The sequence below is a fragment of the Nothoprocta perdicaria genome, unplaced genomic scaffold (assembly GCF_003342845.1).
Source record: "Nothoprocta perdicaria isolate Ctin4 unplaced genomic scaffold, notPer1 scaffold_129, whole genome shotgun sequence".
Taxonomy (NCBI): Eukaryota; Metazoa; Chordata; class Aves; order Tinamiformes; family Tinamidae; genus Nothoprocta; species Nothoprocta perdicaria.
Genome location: NW_020454416.1, coordinates 47587 through 64222, shown reverse-complemented (window position 1 = coordinate 64222; position 16636 = coordinate 47587). Strand labels below are relative to the sequence as shown.

At 45.8% G+C, this 16636-nt stretch overlaps 1 protein-coding gene across 1 annotated transcript; it reads left to right on the top strand.

The window, feature by feature from the left end:
* The first annotated feature begins 1207 nt into the window (after positions 1–1207).
* Positions 1208–16187, top strand: HEATR4 (HEAT repeat containing 4). Its single transcript, XM_026033403.1, has 14 exons — positions 1208–1391; positions 4368–4511; positions 5074–5274; positions 6859–6993; positions 7738–7898; positions 8401–8505; positions 9690–9808; positions 10717–10897; positions 11771–11840; positions 13182–13371; positions 14296–14374; positions 14654–14825; positions 15295–15367; positions 15683–16187. Exons 1-14 carry the CDS (start codon positions 1208–1210, stop codon positions 15888–15890), a joined length of 2022 nt encoding a protein of 673 aa, XP_025889188.1. The 3' UTR covers positions 15891–16187.
* The last annotated feature ends 449 nt before the right edge of the window (positions 16188–16636 follow it).

Below are 16636 nucleotides of genomic sequence, written 5' to 3'. Positions count from 1 at the left end.
CAATTCTTTGTGGTATTTATATCACTTCACAGGTGCATTTTGATAACAGGTGCTTTTGTAATCTTATTTGTTCTCGGAAGAACACCTTCTAGTCAATCTTGATATCACCTGTGGCTTCTGGACCACCTTTGCCTTATCCGTACCCCATGTTCTAAATTTAAGCAACTTAAAGAAGAGAATGAGTTTTGCATTGCATGAATTTTCAAGGATGTGGTGAAAATATCCTAAATTACAAAGGCTAGGCTATGCTTTTAAAATCACAGTAGTAAGTCCCATCATTTAAACACAGTTATTGTCTTCTTATCACAGATTTAACCTGAGACATGTGCTATACCTCATTAAAAAATTAATGAAGGTAAAAAATGTTGAGTGAGCCTTGAATGGAGTGACATAAAAGATTTAAAAAGACTCCTACTAAATGAAGTCTGAATAAATAAACAAACAAATAGATAAAAAGGCTGATATTTAAGGAGAGAGCATTAATAAAAAACCAAAAGCTGGGCAGATACGCTGCACAAGGAACAGAGAGGGCATTGATGGAACTGAAGTACCCCCAAGTTGCCAGGCAACTTCTGTAAACACGGGACAAGCACTGGAATACCAATGGAGCACTGAAATCCGTACTCTGAATTCAAATGCATCTTGTGCCTGTTAAAACAAGATTAGGATTTCAGGAGCCACACCAGAAAGTTAGCTGGTAAGTCTGCCCTAATTCAGAGGTGACTGATAGGTTGAGTAACAGATGTCTTCATCACCAGCAAATTATATGCCTGCTAATTATATGGCTGTTGGCAGTCTTGCTACAGTGGTAATTTATGCAAAGTGATGTCTCCCGAAACAGTGCAGTCTTGAAATACGTCTTTGCAAAACAGGAACAGAATATCCCAGTTTAAAAACACAGATACTGATAATAGTTCCCTTTTCTCTTTCTGAAGGAATGGGACTGATCTTCTTTGTCATGCTCTCTGATCCATAGGATTTCAGTCTCATGCAATAACTGATAGAGCTTTTCAATCTGATCGCTATGTTTTAAAGGGTTTGCTGGCTGCAGCAACAGCACTGAGGTTGCTTCACCTCATGGGGCAGAATGAAGACATCAATGTTTCAGAGCAATCGTCGCTCGGGTGCTGAGGAGCGTGGTGTGTTGGCTGAGTGCTTGCAGGTCCATGGAGGCCCAGCTGTGACCTTGCAGAGCACAGACACCACCATGACCTCACAGGACTTCAGCCACTCTGATCAACATCAGTTGTATTACCTGAGAAAGTACGTCAGGCACATAGTGGAGAGCCTGAGTTTCTCTAAGGATGTACTGGAGCAACAAGGACTGTCCTATAAGGAGTACAACTTCAAACACCTCTATGATCCTTCTGATATCATTCAAAAGCCCAAAAGTGAGAAGCCTATTGTTGTGAACTTAAAGCATTCAGCCAGATCCCACCCACAGAAGCAACCACTTCTCCCTAAGAAAAATAGCGGGCTTTTTCCTAAGCTCAGGAAGGAGGACAGCCTGTGGGGCTCCAAACTAGAAACCTTGCCCAGAAGGTTTTTACCACCTGTTCCTTCTTGCAAGACCCCAGGCATGCAGGCATCCCCATCAAAGCCTTGTGAGAAGGTATCTGGCTCCCTGAGAAGAAAACAGAAAAAGTGGATCTCTGAGAAGAACACCCTGGAATCTCAGATGATGACTTGGGAAATGGAGAAAACAAGGCTGGAGAAACAGAACAGGACAACACTCCAAAGGACTGCGAATCAACAGAAACCCAGGAGTGGCTCTGTTCAACGTCACCCTGTTGATGGTGAAAAACAGAAGTGCAATGCAATCAGGGATGAGCTTTCTTCCAATAGAGATGTGAAAATGTCAGATAATATTCAAGGCAAAGAAAATGACATGGGAATCATATCCCAGACACAAGCTGAGAAGACTCCTAGAACAGTCCTCCCCATCTCCAGCAGGTATGGAGGACGTGTCTTATTTCCTAGTGTCTGCCCCATAGCTGTTCCTCATCACTACTGTTTGTATTTAGCCATCCCATGGTGCATCAACTGTATTTCTGCATGGAGAGGCATGGAGTGTTTATGTCTTTGAGACAAGGATGGCCTTGATAGCATGATGATGTGTGTGAACCACTTTGTGCTGTATTTTTTCCAACTTTGTGCCCACTGAGGATTTCATTTACCATTGGCCTCCCAAAGACCTCTATTTACAGTCTAAACATCATGTTTTCCAGATTCTTTTCAATGGCCTCTGAATCCTCTCCCACTTCTTTGTTCCTTTTCTGAAGCAGGACCCCAAACTCTCACATAGTCCCCCAGAATGGTCCTCAGCAGTCATTTACAAATCCATTACAGAAAGAGCACTGCCTTTCTGCCAGTTGGCCTCATACCACTGCCTGGATTACTGTGGGGCTTGTCATGAGTGGTGAGGTCTGAGATGTGAATGCAGCAAGCGGTGACTGGAAACTGCACAGAGGAAATGCCCCTGTGCAAATAACGTATTTTCACTTAGAGGAAAGGAGTTGTCTCACATAAAGCACGGACTACTTTTGCACTCCTCTTTCACTCCAGTGGTTTCCAAGCCTTGTTTCCAAGCTTGCTGTGTTTATTTTTCAGTGGGCCACCTGCTCATTACCCAAGAGCGCTGTCAACTGTTAACCCTGCTGATAAAAATGATACAGCTGATGCCACAGAAAGAACTTCTCTGAACTCAGAATCTTCTGCACAGAGATATTTGATTTCTCGTGTTGGGAAACACACCTACACCCCCAAGAACACATTTGAGCGGGAGCTTTACTTTGGTAAGGTACACATTATCTGGCCCAAGTTCATTTCAAAAGTCAGTGACCAGTTTGGCAGTGGTTTGGGAACAGGCTCTACACAAAGTTTGCTCCTCACCCCAAAAGACTCTACCGTGTCCTGGGTTCTATCAAACCTTATTTGCCAGTTTAAGTCCACACAGAGAAGGCAGAGATGATTTGGAACTGGAGACTTTGTCCTCCTTCCTAGGTGATATTTTTGTAGATATTGTGGAACGATGTCTCTTGATATGAAATGGCTGGTAGATTTTTCTCTCCGTGAGCTCTGAGATCTGCAGTTCATGTCTCCTCTCTGTCCAGTTTTAGTGACACATTTTGTACCAGCTCAAAGTTGCGTTCATTTTCCTGGTATTTTGGGTAGTCCAGGATACTAAGCACTGGGAAATTACAGAACAACATAGAATCACAGAATCCTTAATGTTGGAAGGGACTTTTAGAGATCATCTACTCCAACCCCCCTGCACATAGAGGGTCACCTACAGCACGTGCCACAGGGCTACATCCAAGCGGTTTTGAAGATCTACAGAGAAGGAGAATCCACAACCTCTCTGGGCAGCCTCTTCCAGGGCTCTGTCACCCTCACTGTCAAGAAGTGTTTCCTTAAGTTCCTGTGGAACTTTTGGTGCCTCAGCTTGTGGCCCTTTCCTCTAGTCCTATCCCTGCCCACCACTGAAAAGAGGCCACCCCCTCCTCCTCACTGCCTCCCTTGAGGTATTTATACACGCTCATCAGGTCCCCCCCTCAGCCTCCTCTTCTCCAGGCTGAACAGGCCCAGCTCTCTCAGCCTTTGCTCATAGGGCAGATGTTCCAGGCCCCTGATCATCCTGGTAGCCCTGCGCTGGACTCTCTCCAGCAGCTCCACATCCCTCTTGTACTGGGGAGCCCAGAACTGGACGCAGTACTCCAGATGTGGCAACATAGGTCTCAGTTATTCATTATTCAGTAAGACTTCGTATGTATTGCTGTTTTTAATTGGCTAGTTGTTGTGGAACTATCTATCACAAAAGAAAATCCGAATTATTGAAAAAATACATGGAGACTGAAGGAGGACCTTCTTAGAGAGACCCTCCTTATTTCATCAGACCGTTGTCTGAAAGTGTCTATGGATCATGATTTCAGATAATAAGATCAGAGAGGCAGAAAAAGAATAGAGAAAATGATTGCTGTTTCATCTGTGTATGCAGTGAATATGGCTGGCAGCATGTTATGAACACAGGATATCATTTAGATGCAGCCAGATGAGACTAGAAAACCTAAGTATTGACAGGAGAGTCTGGGGTTAGTTTTAAGCAGCTTTCTGATGAGAGATTTTCTGCTGGAATTCCAGGTGAATTTGCAAAGTGGGTCCCACAGGTTCATTCTGGTTTCATGTTGACTCCTGTAAACCTCTTCACCACCCCTAAGTTATTTTAGAAGCCCCTTCTTGATGCAACCGCTTCACTGCATTCACAGTTATCAAGAGCAAACAGTGGTATGTGCTGACAGACTCTGCAGACCAGAGACCTGTTTTACAGAGAAGGTCTTCAAGTAGCATGTGTTCCTCTGTGTACACAGGGACTGCAAAGATTGTTCATCAGGTGGATGAAGGGATGAAGGACTTTTTCATCCTGGAGAACCATGACCAATACTGCAAACATCTCCAGCAGCCCTTCCCAAGACAACCTGAATGCTGGGGTTGCAAGTCACAGAGGAGGACAGGTGAGAGCCTGCAGTTCACTTTGTTTAATGTGGAGAACTTCCAAACCTTGCATCTCAGTAACTGCCTGCTTGACTCGGAAATGGAATTGTCCATATTCGGTTTCTGCCTTGTTTGCAGGGAACAGCTATTTACAGCTACGCTGCTGTTCCTGCTTCAGCCTGATGCTGGAGGTGCTTGGGATGTACATCACAGCAACACTTTGTGGTGTCTTTCTTCTCTGACTCTTTTAGGTTATGGGTAACATAGGCTACTTAGAATCATAGAATCATAGAATGCCGAAGGTTGGAAGGGACCTCAGAGGTCATCGAGACCAACCCCCCTGCWCAYRCAGGGTCACCTAGAGCACGKGGCACAGGGCTGCRTCCAAGCGGGTTTTAAAGATCTCCAAAGAAGGAGACTCCACAACCTCTCTGGGCAGCCTGTTCCAGTGCTTTGTCACCCTCACAGTGAAGAAATGCTTCCTTAAGTTCCTGTGGAACTTCCGATGCTTCAATTTGAAGCCATTTCCTCTAGTCCTAGAGTCCTACTTCTAATGTGTTTTAACAAAATCTCTTTGAGTAGCATGGAGACCCAAGAAAGGAGCCTTTCGATGGATTGCTCTCCCCACTTTAACTCCTTATTTTGTGCAAAATGATGAGGAGTCACCTCCTACAAAGGCCAAGGAAGTACAGAAGGAGTTCAAGGAGCCTAATAAAGAAGTGTCTTGGGAAACACAAGTCCTCAGAGCTACACTGGAGCAGTGGAAGGATGCCTGGGACCTGCGTGAGTGGATTGTTTTATTCAAATCTACTTGGTCAATAATGAACTCAAATAGTAACTAGTTGCTCAATGATTCTTGTGTAAAGAATTGACAATATCAGACCTGTCCTCAAAAACACTGTTTTATTCATATTTTTTATGAACAAGTAATTGCTGAGATCTAAGAGTAGAGTACTAAAGATAAAAGCTGTAGATCTCCTAGATGTCTTCTTTTCTGGAAATATTTAACGAATTTAATAAGTTTGGGTGACCCATAGATAGGTTTTCCCCACTTCTCCTACTGAAGCAATCCTGACACAGATGCAGAGGGCAGGGAAGAAATACATTTTTCTTTCTCCTAAGCAGAGATTTTAAGGTCAATGTGGACATGTTTCCCCAAATCTAAACTTCCTGCCTTTGGTTGCTGTCCACTTCTGCATTGCATAGCGGTCAATTTTCTAGGGAAGCACTGTGCTTTACCTGAGGAGACAAAGAGAAGCTAAGCTCCTAGGCAGGGCATAAAAGATGCTATCCTGGAGGCAGGGAAACAAGGGCAATTGTGGGCGATGAGTGTCCTTTGCATTTGTGGTGAACCCATGTCAGGAAGGTCTTCCAGATGAAGGAAATCTAAGGAAGATTGCCATGCTGATTATCTAAAATACATATTCCTCTCTGATGTCAGATCCCCAGTGGCAAAATATGACAAGAGAAGGTATAAGGAGGTCTCTCACAAGTGTACATGACATCAGTAGAATCAAGGCTTTCATAGCTTGTGTGTGTGCGGCAGTCGAACAACATGGATGGAAAAACAACCCTCAGAAGCTCAGTGAGAGAAGCTCTGGCTTGCAGGCTGCTGATCTGCATGTGGGTATGGAAAATTTTGACTGTTATGGGAGGTTATCTGTGTGTGAAAAGAAGGGCAATTTCATGATACCTCGTTATCAGCATCATTGCTCTATAAAGTTGTCAATACCCAAAAAGGGTACTTTTCAATTCAGTATTATAAAAGCCACTTTACAAATAAGCTCTCTAAATAAAGACTCCAATCTAAGGCAGTTCAGAAATAAAGGGAATCAAGTGAATTTAATTTCTACTCACTTCCTACCTGATCTTATACCCACTGCTGGAGAGTGGGAGATCGTGAAAGCAATGACTGTGTTGTCAGCTTAGTACAAACGACTTTATTTATATATATATTTTTTGGCTTGTGTGCTTTTAGCTGAGCTACATCAACTTTTCCTTGCTAATCTTTGTCGGTAAAATAAGTATAAGCATCATTTTTTACCTTGCCATGGGTTGCAAATTGAAATTTACTGATATCTAGTGAAATACAAAGATCTTCGGTGCTCATGGATGTTAGAGATGGACAAAATAATGCTTTTGAAAGCATATTTGTATTGTTATTATGTGTTGCATATCCATTTTTATCAAGTAGTCAAGCACACTATTTATCAATTGCATGGAAAATATGTTGCCATGCATATATGTATTTATATAAGGAAAAAAGAAACAAAAGGCAGATAACGTTGCTCTCTTATTCAGGTATTTCTCCAGCGGCAGTAACGGAGAGTGCTAGGAAGTGCTCAGTAACCCAGGATGTGTTTGCAGAACTAGGGCCATTGCTTAGCGAGGCTCTGCGGGACCCGAATGCCCACGTGCGAATGGCATCTGCGCTGTGTCACTACGCTCTCGGGGACAGGAGCGAGGAGGCACGAGCAGTCATGAAGGACGCTCTGGAACACGGTAAAAGGGCTCTGTGGAAGCTTCCCTGTGGTGTTTACATTCCTTCTGGTTCTTCGGTTAGGTCATACTTGACATTTTGATGTTATAGTCTGTCTCCTGGAAAGACTATATATGCAGCCCTGATAGAACCAAGCATTACAAGTCCTGCTGGTGCCAGTCACAAGCAGGGAAGGTCACTGGAAAATGTATGTGGATAACCACTCACAGAGCTAGGTGTGCTGCTCCTAGGTTTTTCCAGGTCCTTCAGCTCTGCCAAGATGGTCAATGAAACAGATGTTTTCTGTAAAACAGCACTGGAGAGTGGGATGTTTCAATGGGCACTTCACCAAAATCAAATAGCTTTGATAGGCTGAGTTTCTGTCAATTCGGCAATGCAGCTATCAGTCTTTGTGTTCTTGCTGTTTGCCCCTCTGAATGCAAAGGAAACATTCAGAATATAGACTTATATATTATATATCGTATCATATCATATCATATCATATCATATCATATCATATCACATTATCACCTGCTAGATTTCAGCAGGATTGCAGCAAGTATCCAGAATTTGTCCAAAGCGTTCTTCCCATCAAAACTCTTCCTTGCCTGGATTAAAGCTTGACTCCTATTTTGAGGTAGCAGACACTGCAAACAGAATCCAAAGTCTCATGCGGGGCTGAGCTCTGGACCTGAGTCACGGCAGCAGGTGACGTGGCCTGCAGCTGCCTCCCTGGCAGTAACTTCCCCTCTCTGCTCCCCGGACAGGCAACTCTGCGGACAGCTGGGCAGCGGCGCAGTGCCTGGCTCTGGAGAGCGCCGTCACCGTGCCCGTGGTGGCCAAGCTCCTCTCCCAGCTCTTTGAGAAGAGCGACGCGGCCGCCGAGGAGCAGGCCTGCCTGCTGCTAGCCCACCTCGGGGAGCGCACGGTAGGGGCAGCCCGTGCGCAGGGAGAGGAGCAGCAGGAGGGGACGGTAGCAGGCAGCTTGCAGCAACCCCCCTCTCTGCTCCTCAACACCAAATTTGTCTGCTTTTTTGTCCTGCACAAGGGGCATATTTTGCACTGGGCAGTGAGTCAAGTGAGGACAGGACGTATTTTGCAATGGTTTATCTCCAGTTTACTGAAAGCTTTACTTCAGCTCTCCAGGTCACATGTTAACTGAGTGGCCTGTCTTTCAACTAGTCTTTAAAACAGGACATTAAAAGACCACCAGCTGTGGCTGGAGAGTCGCTTGGAGGTTGCAGGCAGCTCAGGTGTTGCCTCTAGCCAGCTGTCCAGCACAAGTTGGGTGCACAGGGTTGCAAGGTGGAAAAGGGAACCACACCAGCCCTCTTGCTAGAGCCTCAGCCCTTGGCCTTTGGGAAGGGCGGGCACGGAGCTCCGGCTGGGAGCTCCGCGGGACACTGGCTGATGCTGCTGGTCCCTTCCAGCCCCTGGTGCACTTCCTGCTGACAGCGCAGCTGAACAGCCCCCGCTGGACGGCCCGCGCCCGTGCCTGCCGCGCGCTCCCTGGCGCTGGGGAGCATCCCAGCCAGGTAAGAGGCTGCCGCGGCGCCAAGGAGCATCCCAGCCAGGTAGGCGGCTGCCACGGCGGCTCCCTGGGGCTCGGCTCCCACCACAAGGTTGGAGCTGGCAGAGCCCGTGGGCATCCCGGGGTCCGCTCCTCAGTCGGGAGCAGGCCCTCAGCGACACCGGAGGCTTGCAAGAGGCGTCAGCGGATGCCTTCCTAAGGATCCCAAGTATCTCTATGGCTGCATGTTGCAGGGCTTGGGATATGGGAATCTCGCCACATCCTGCACAAGCAAAATACTTGAGTGTGAAGAAGCACTGCGCCCCTCTCTCCTTACTAACCACAGCCAGCTGGGGTTTGCAGCAGGCAGAGTATCTGTGTCCCCGGCTGAAAAAGTCAGGCTTTTCCTCTGATCTCTTTCCAAAGGGTTTCCACACAAATGTCCTTCAGGCAACACCTTATTAGGCTGAAGGGCCAAATCAATACTGCCCCTGCACTGGGGAGAAGCACCGACCTTACTCCTAGCAACCTGGCATCTACAAATCTTGTTAGCGTTTTGGTTTTCCCTCTACATTGGCTAGGGTTGCTGCACAATTACCATTGCTTCTCAAATTAAGTTTAATTATAACAGATCTCATTTGTCTTGTCTGTTAGCTATGATTGGCATCTTCTTTTGGAGGAGTCTTCTATCTTAGCTTGCTAAAGGGAAAGTGTCTCTCTAGTTACTCAACAGCTAAGTCTCAGTAAATAAGGTGTAGTCAACAGCCTTCCTCCTGAGAAGAAAACTAAGTGCCTAGGCTTTTTTTTTTTTCTAGACAAATTTTATCAACAATTTCTATGTATCTTTCCATTGTCACATCCATATGTGAGTGTAAGCAAAAGCAAACTTCTGAAGGAGCTGAGTGTAGAAAAAAAAGATGAATATAAAACTCCAGAAGTACCTGCTAGGAGGTGGAAGCCTGCTGGTGGGAGCCCTTATCTTCCCACTGCAGCACATTTTGTTACATGTATGCATTGCTCAGCATTCACCTCCTAATGCTGTGAGTGAAGCTGGTGAAACACCCACAGTTCGAATGAGCATTGCACTCTTGACTTTGGCAGAGTTAAAGTTAAAATAACACAAAAAAATTTTGAAAATCCTTCCCTGAAGCGGGCCAGAGCTTATTACTGATTAATGCTGCAGCATTCCCATCTTATCATCTTGTGTAGGACCTAACAGAGAAGCTTTCCCAGCTGATGTGGGAGGACTGGAACGCAAGAGTACGCCAGGCAGCTACCCTGGCACTGGGACACATGGAGCTAGCAAAGGAGATCCATGATTCGCTCACGTAAGCACTAACCAGCACGGCAACCTCCCCCTTTCCAAAGAGTTTAGTTCATCACTAGGTTGGAGATCCATCAAGACTGTCAGACTTCTCATAGTTTTCTCATTGGAAATCAGTATCTCGAGTACCTAAGCTGAGGTTTGGGGGAAGCTGGAGGAGAGCTATGAACACATACATATGTATGTGTATAGGTATGTATTGGTACATGTATGTCATGTGTGCATAAACACCATGTTATTTAGAAGCAGTAGAAAATTAGTGATCCCAATCTATGTTAGATACCCAGTTTTCAAGGTTATATGCCATTCAGGTGCTTTCAAGTAAATTCACATGTGTTGTAAGGGCCCCATTTACAGACTTTGCAGCAAAACCATAACTACCTCCATGTGTAAACCAAGAGATTTACGCTAGGAGGTCACTGACATGGGAATCAAGCTATTCTGTTATCTAGAACATATAGGAATATGAGATATATTCACTTTCTATTCCCATAGATAAGTGGGAAAATAATAGATAAGATAACGTAATAGATAAGAGGCAAGTAATTGGGCTCAGCAATGACTCTTTCATCTTGGGAAAACAAAAAATGCAAGAGGAGACTTTATACATCTAAGAGCAATCCTGAAGTCAAGTAAGCCACAGACAGCAATCTTAGGGAAAAAGAGAATTTGTTAAAATTTTCAGCATGTGCCTCTGAGTATTTCCCGCTCTCATTGACCTTTAATTTACAAAATTACATGGAACTTACAGTGTCCTACAAAGGAATCAGGACCAGGAGGGGTGACAATGTGAAGTCATGAATCTGAAAGGTTTTAACTGAGATCTAGGTAATTTTTATGTTCCAGGTAGATCACGGAGTCCTGTAAACGAGTCCCCTCAGCCCATGGCTAAGAGCTGCTCTGTGTCCCCAGGGAGAAGCTGAGCACTGGGAGCTGCCAGACAAAGGTGCAGGCTCTCTCTCTGATTAGGCAGCTGCACTACATGACAGAGACGCTATTTCCAGGCTTCCTGCAGTGCTTCTCCAGTGACTTTGTTGCCGTGCGGAAAGAAGCCTGTCTTACGGCCGGAGCACTTGGCATTAAAGATGAGCAGGTGAGCAGTCAAAAACACCTCAGACAAGTGACCAAACCAACACACACACAAAAAAAAACCCCTTAACACAGCTCTTAAACCCACATACACACAAAAAGTTGTTTGTTATGAATGGTATTTGAATTAATTCATGAGACTGCTGACACTAGAGTTAGATTACTGTGTCTTGCAAATGTTTCTTGTTAGCCAGGATTAAAACAAAACCTTATTTCCTGAGGGCTAGAATATCTACCTAGAAGTCGGTCAAAAATGGTTCAGGAGGCATGAATCATGTTTTCTGTATTAAAAACTGTCTTTCCCACACTCCTTAGTTCCCACCAGAATTGTAAACAGTTCTTCGGGAAGCTTGGAAAGGCTGGGCAGGTTTTTAGAGTCCTACTTTTACACTTGTGTTCATCCTTACCTTTGCATTTCAGACTAAAAACTCCTCCTGTGGGCTTCCAATTTCTGCACAGCATGTGTGTATCCCATCATAAGGCTTACAGAAATCTCACTGTAAATCGATCACATATATGTTTGGAAACATCAGTGGTAGAGAAAGAACAGCAAAGCACAAGATCAAACCGTGTTTTATCTGCATGCAGGACCATGCAGGCTTGATATGGAGTGAGGGAGCCTTCTAGAGGCTAAACCCTTTCCAGTCTCAGGATTTGTCAGGCTTTTTTTTTCCTCACTTAAATCATTCATTGCTTCTCAACTCTTCAGGGCAGAAGTTTGTTTATAAAATTGTGTGTTTATAAAAATATTTATAAAAATGTTATATGTAAAATAAGGCTTTTGTTTTGCTAAAACTTGTGGAGCACCATGTGCACAACTCCCCTTTCATAAAGCACTGGGGCAATATGCACTAACAGTTGTATCCTTCTATTGCAGGTCCTTCAGTGTCTCAGTGAAATGATGCAGTATGATCCTCACTGGATAATCAAGGTTTTTGCCATCAGAGGTACTGCAGAACTCATTAACAATCCAGGTTATTGGAAGTGGATTTCAGCCTATCCTCAGAAGTTTATTTATTTATGTATTTTCCTGAATATTTTAGGATTTCTAAAAGTGTCATGCCAGGCATGAGAAACATGTAGACAGTAAATTAAACAGCGTTAATCATACTGCAAACAGTGCTGATACGATATATGAATTTAAATCTTTGTCATAGCCTATGACCCTACAGACATTACTGTTAAATTTAAATATAACTATAACTATTTTTGTGTAGGAACTATGTTGGGATTTCCACTATTTACACAGAAACAAAAACTGCACTTTTCTGCACTTTGGTCTGCAATTGCCAATAACCAATATTCTTGCTGCTTAGTGCACTCTTTTGCTCTCAGCAGTTCTATGCTGCCCCACTGTTAGGGCCAAGTCTACGCTCCCCTAGAAAAACTATTTTTTGAAGAACTTTTAATATAGCTGGGAACAGGGCGTGATATCCCAAATGATTGAAATCCAGGAAGAAGGATCATTCCTGTGAATACTTTTATGCTTTCATAATCAGTTTCTAAGTGTCAGTGTCAAAGATAAAATGCACAGATAATCCCAACAGTCTCCTAAAAATCCCATGAGCAAGGTTTGGTGCTGACAGCTTCTTAATTCTGAGGATACTAGAAGGAGGCACCTTCTCTCAGTACTAGCCTGTTAGATAACTATGTTGTATACCAGATTATCTGGTGTTGACTTAACATGAAGGGTCACTTCTGCAAGAAAAGAGAGGGAAATATATCTATTGTGCAGTTTACTCTCCAAATTCCTCATGTGGCCCACCTAGAAAATTTGCAGACCTAACTCCATAAAATCAGATGTAGAATTAATAGGGGATGCGTAAAGATTGTCTTTCTCTAATCTTAGATTTCTACCTTCGGTTCAGGTGGGAAGGGTGCATCTGGGAATATCTTAAGGTTTCTTTGCTAGCTCCTAGCAAGAAAACCCACTGGGTTTCTCACATGGCCAGGTCAACACAGTATTGGCAGAAATGACTGCAGGTTTCATAGGCAGCTGTGGATGTCTGTGCTTCAGGACAAAAACATTACCAAAATCTTCCTTCTTTCATGTATGTAGTGCTATAAAATCCCAAGGAACCACTTTATTCTTGCATCTCACTTTAGCAAGCAGACATCATATGGATGGGCAAGTGCAATATCCCCAGGCATCTGTGGACAGGGAGCTCTTTGGAAACCTCATGGACAAGAGGGACTGTAATTAATGCATTAAGAAGCAGCATTCCTTCCCTGCCTCCCTGCCAAACAAAATCTAAAAGACTACTGCTTTTCTTCCTTTTATTTGGCAGCATTGGGCGAAATAGGCCACGTGAGTCCTGAGCTGAAGGATCATCTTCTGTGGGCGCTTCACTACGAGGAGGAGGCAGACGTGCGGCGAGAAGCCTGCTGTTGCATCGCCACGCTCTGCTTGCAGGACGAAAACGTTCGGGCGACGCTGTTGCAGAGATTGGTTCTGGAGCCAGATGAAACAGTCAGAGAGTAAGTCGTTGAGCTCCCCAGCAGCGCATAACCACAGCAAACTGAAGCTCTTCTCACCTTCGTCTTATCCGAGGCAAGAGTACGTGCATAGCGTGCACTTATGTTTCTTCCTAAAGCTGCCTCTTTCCTAAGAAACACTGAATGATGACAGTAGAGTAGGGAAGGGGCAACATACAAAACTGACCACAAAACCAAGCTCCCTAGAAAAGTGATCACAGGATAAGGATAGGGAAGATGTCTGCATGCTCCACTGCAGGAGCACCAAGAACGCTATGGAAGGGACAGGTGCGGGAGGCAAGTGCCTGGTCTCTTCTTTCATCCCCCACTGTCCCAATTCTCTCTAGACACTTCCTAAATTCTTAATACAGGATGTTAATCCCACCTTCTAGTTTAAGCTGCCTAAATCACATTGCTTCAATCACATTTAAAATATGCAAGCATTGATTTACCACCAATGCTTCAGGCATTTGCATCTCCCTCAACTTTCCTTTTTGTTTCCCTCTCCCTTAAGCCCCTTTTATACAATTCAGTTCTTCTGAAGCCAAGCTCCATCCCGCACCAGTACAGGGACCCCAGCCTTAACTGCTCAGCTCCCTTAGAGCTGCCTCTCCCATGCTCTAGATACCTGCGTCCCATGAACCAGGGTGCCCACCGGGCCGACACGGGAGCTGCACCTTGCAGGGTCTGAGCGGTGACACAAGCGGGAGCACCCCCTAATCCCTCAAAGGGACACCGGGACACACTGCCACTTCCCTCAGCCCTCCCTGCAGAAGCCCCGTACAGGGACACGCAGCACAAGCTGGAGGGGAGGAAGGTACTACCCTGGGGATCCAGGAAGCATGCAATTTTCTTGAGGATTTTTCTTTCATTTTGAAGACTTTGCCATGTGCAAATAACACATCATTATATTGCATTTATACATAGAGAAGTGGCAAAAACTGTGAAGATCCTTAATTTTGCCCATGAGGAAGATCAAGAAATGATTAAAGAGATCAAGGAAAAGGTAAGGAGAATAGCTCTGTTAAAAATGTCTTTTTATTTTTTTTAAATTGTATTCTCCAGGAACTACATGAGGTTCATCCGGTACTGTCATGCCAAGGAATGGTCTGGCATAGTGTCACAGTACCTCCCATCCAGGAGGACATATGCATTTTTTGAGAGTGGAGGGAAATTATTAGTGTTTTCATCCCATTTTTTTAAGTCCTTCAGGTCTGTAGTGTCATTTTTAGGATTCAAGTTACCCAGCTAGTGTTACACCCACCTGCCAATGTGTTCGATTCAGATTTTTAGGCTAAGCCAAAAGGACTTGGTGACCCAGAAGCTTCAGAAACTTGAAAATGTCATGGACTGGCTGAGGCAGAAAGTCAACCGCATCGGCTGGAGCAGAGAGGACATTGATTCTGAATGCGAGGACATCCTGGAGAGGATCACTGCTGTTTTTCAATCCACCCCTGGTAATTCTAATACAAAGATTTTGAGGGATCTCTTTCCACAGTAGTATAGAAGGAAACAGCGCTCAGAGAGGTGGCACTAGCAGCCAGTAGTGCCCAGACAGGCACAGCAAAATCATGTGAGGCACGTGCAGTCAGAGCCACAAAAGCCAGGCTCTGAAAGAGCATTATGAAAGTCAAGGGGAATCTCATCTTCACATGGAAACCTTTACCACCCTTCATCCCAGCGGCCTTTCCCTAACCATGTCACAAGGAAAAACAAACTGTTTGAGAAGGCCCTATTCGAATTCAGCCCTGCCACCCCAAATTTCAGTGCAGCTCTTGGATGACCACAATCAAATACTTCTTTAGGTAATAGTCATACGATCAACAAAACCAGAACTGAGCACCTGCCTTCTCTAGTCACTTAATCATGCTCAGTTCAACAGCAGACACTTGTTTTACAAGAACAACATTTGATTTTTCTACCTAGGTCAAAACCCTTCTACTCTTGGATCAGAAACTGAGATCCAGAGCACTGTACCACAATTAGCAATAGATGCAAGGTAAGAACAGGAGACAATACTTTATATAAACAACTGTGTGTTTATTTTGTTAAAAAATCGAGTTACACTTGTATCAGAGGCTTCTTTGTAGTCAGAATTCCCTTCTCAAACAGAAGTGTAGCTAGAGAAATCTTGTCTTCCAAGGTTTCACATGGAAGGCTATCCACGCTGACGTGGTTCGGATAAGAAGACAGGAGAAATTCGATACTGTCTGTATACTCAGGATCAATCTCAAGGGACTTGGGCTCTTCTTTATGATAGACTCGTGAGTTTTCCGTCGTGTAATACAGCATCACCCCGGCTTCCTCATTGCAGAGCCGAACGAGGCCGTGACGGAGGAGCCGTACCTCCGTGTCTTTCGTTAGCCGTATATCGACGTCGCGGGGGCCTCCGTCTTGCCAGCGGGCTGGGAACCCGTAGACACTCAGCGCCTTCTCGCTTTGCGTTAGCGCTGGGGGGAGGCAGTCGTGAAGGAACGACTTGGCCCTCTGATCCACAGCAGCATCAATGGGTGCATAGCTGACCAGCTTCTGTATCAGCCTCTGCACCTTCTCCACAAAAGCCGTCCGGCGAGCGTCGACCACGTCCGAGTGGGCCACCCCCATGTAGCCCAGGTAGTCCATGGGAAGGCCTTGCCGGTACTCCACGTCCTCCTCCAGGGCCATCTGCAGGGCAGCCGGCAGGAGCTTCTCCAGGAGGTCCCCCCAAGAGTTCCTCTGGAAGGACGACACCGTGATGTGGAGCGAGTGCGCGTCAGGGAGACAGTCGCCCTGGTGGATGAAGCCCCGGGGGAAGTAGAGCAGGTCGCCGGCCTCCAGCACCACCTCCAGCACGGGCTCGCCGAGCTCGGCCTGCGTGAGGTTGGCGCTGGAGAACTGGGGCAGCACCTCGGCCTCCGTGCGTGGGCCGTACACGCGCCAGCGCTTCTTGCCCTCCAGCTGCAGCACGAAGGCCTCGATGTCGTCGTAGTGGGGGGCAAAGCCCTGCGTGCCCGGCGGCGTCAGGTAGGTGTTGGCCCCCGCCATGCTCCCAAAGTGCTCCTGCAGGATGGAGAGGAACTGCCAGACGGTGTTGGAGAAGGCCTGGGGGCAGAGGAGCCGCAGGGAGCACCCGTTCTGGTAGAAGTCCCACACGACGGGGGGCAGGGCCGGTCCCGCGGGGTTGTGCGTCTCCCGCACGCCCTCGGCGTAGCTCGTCACGTCCAGGTGGGTGCCGAAGTGCACGCGGCCGCTGCGCAGGGCGGCATCCAGCTCCGCCGTGGAGAAGAGC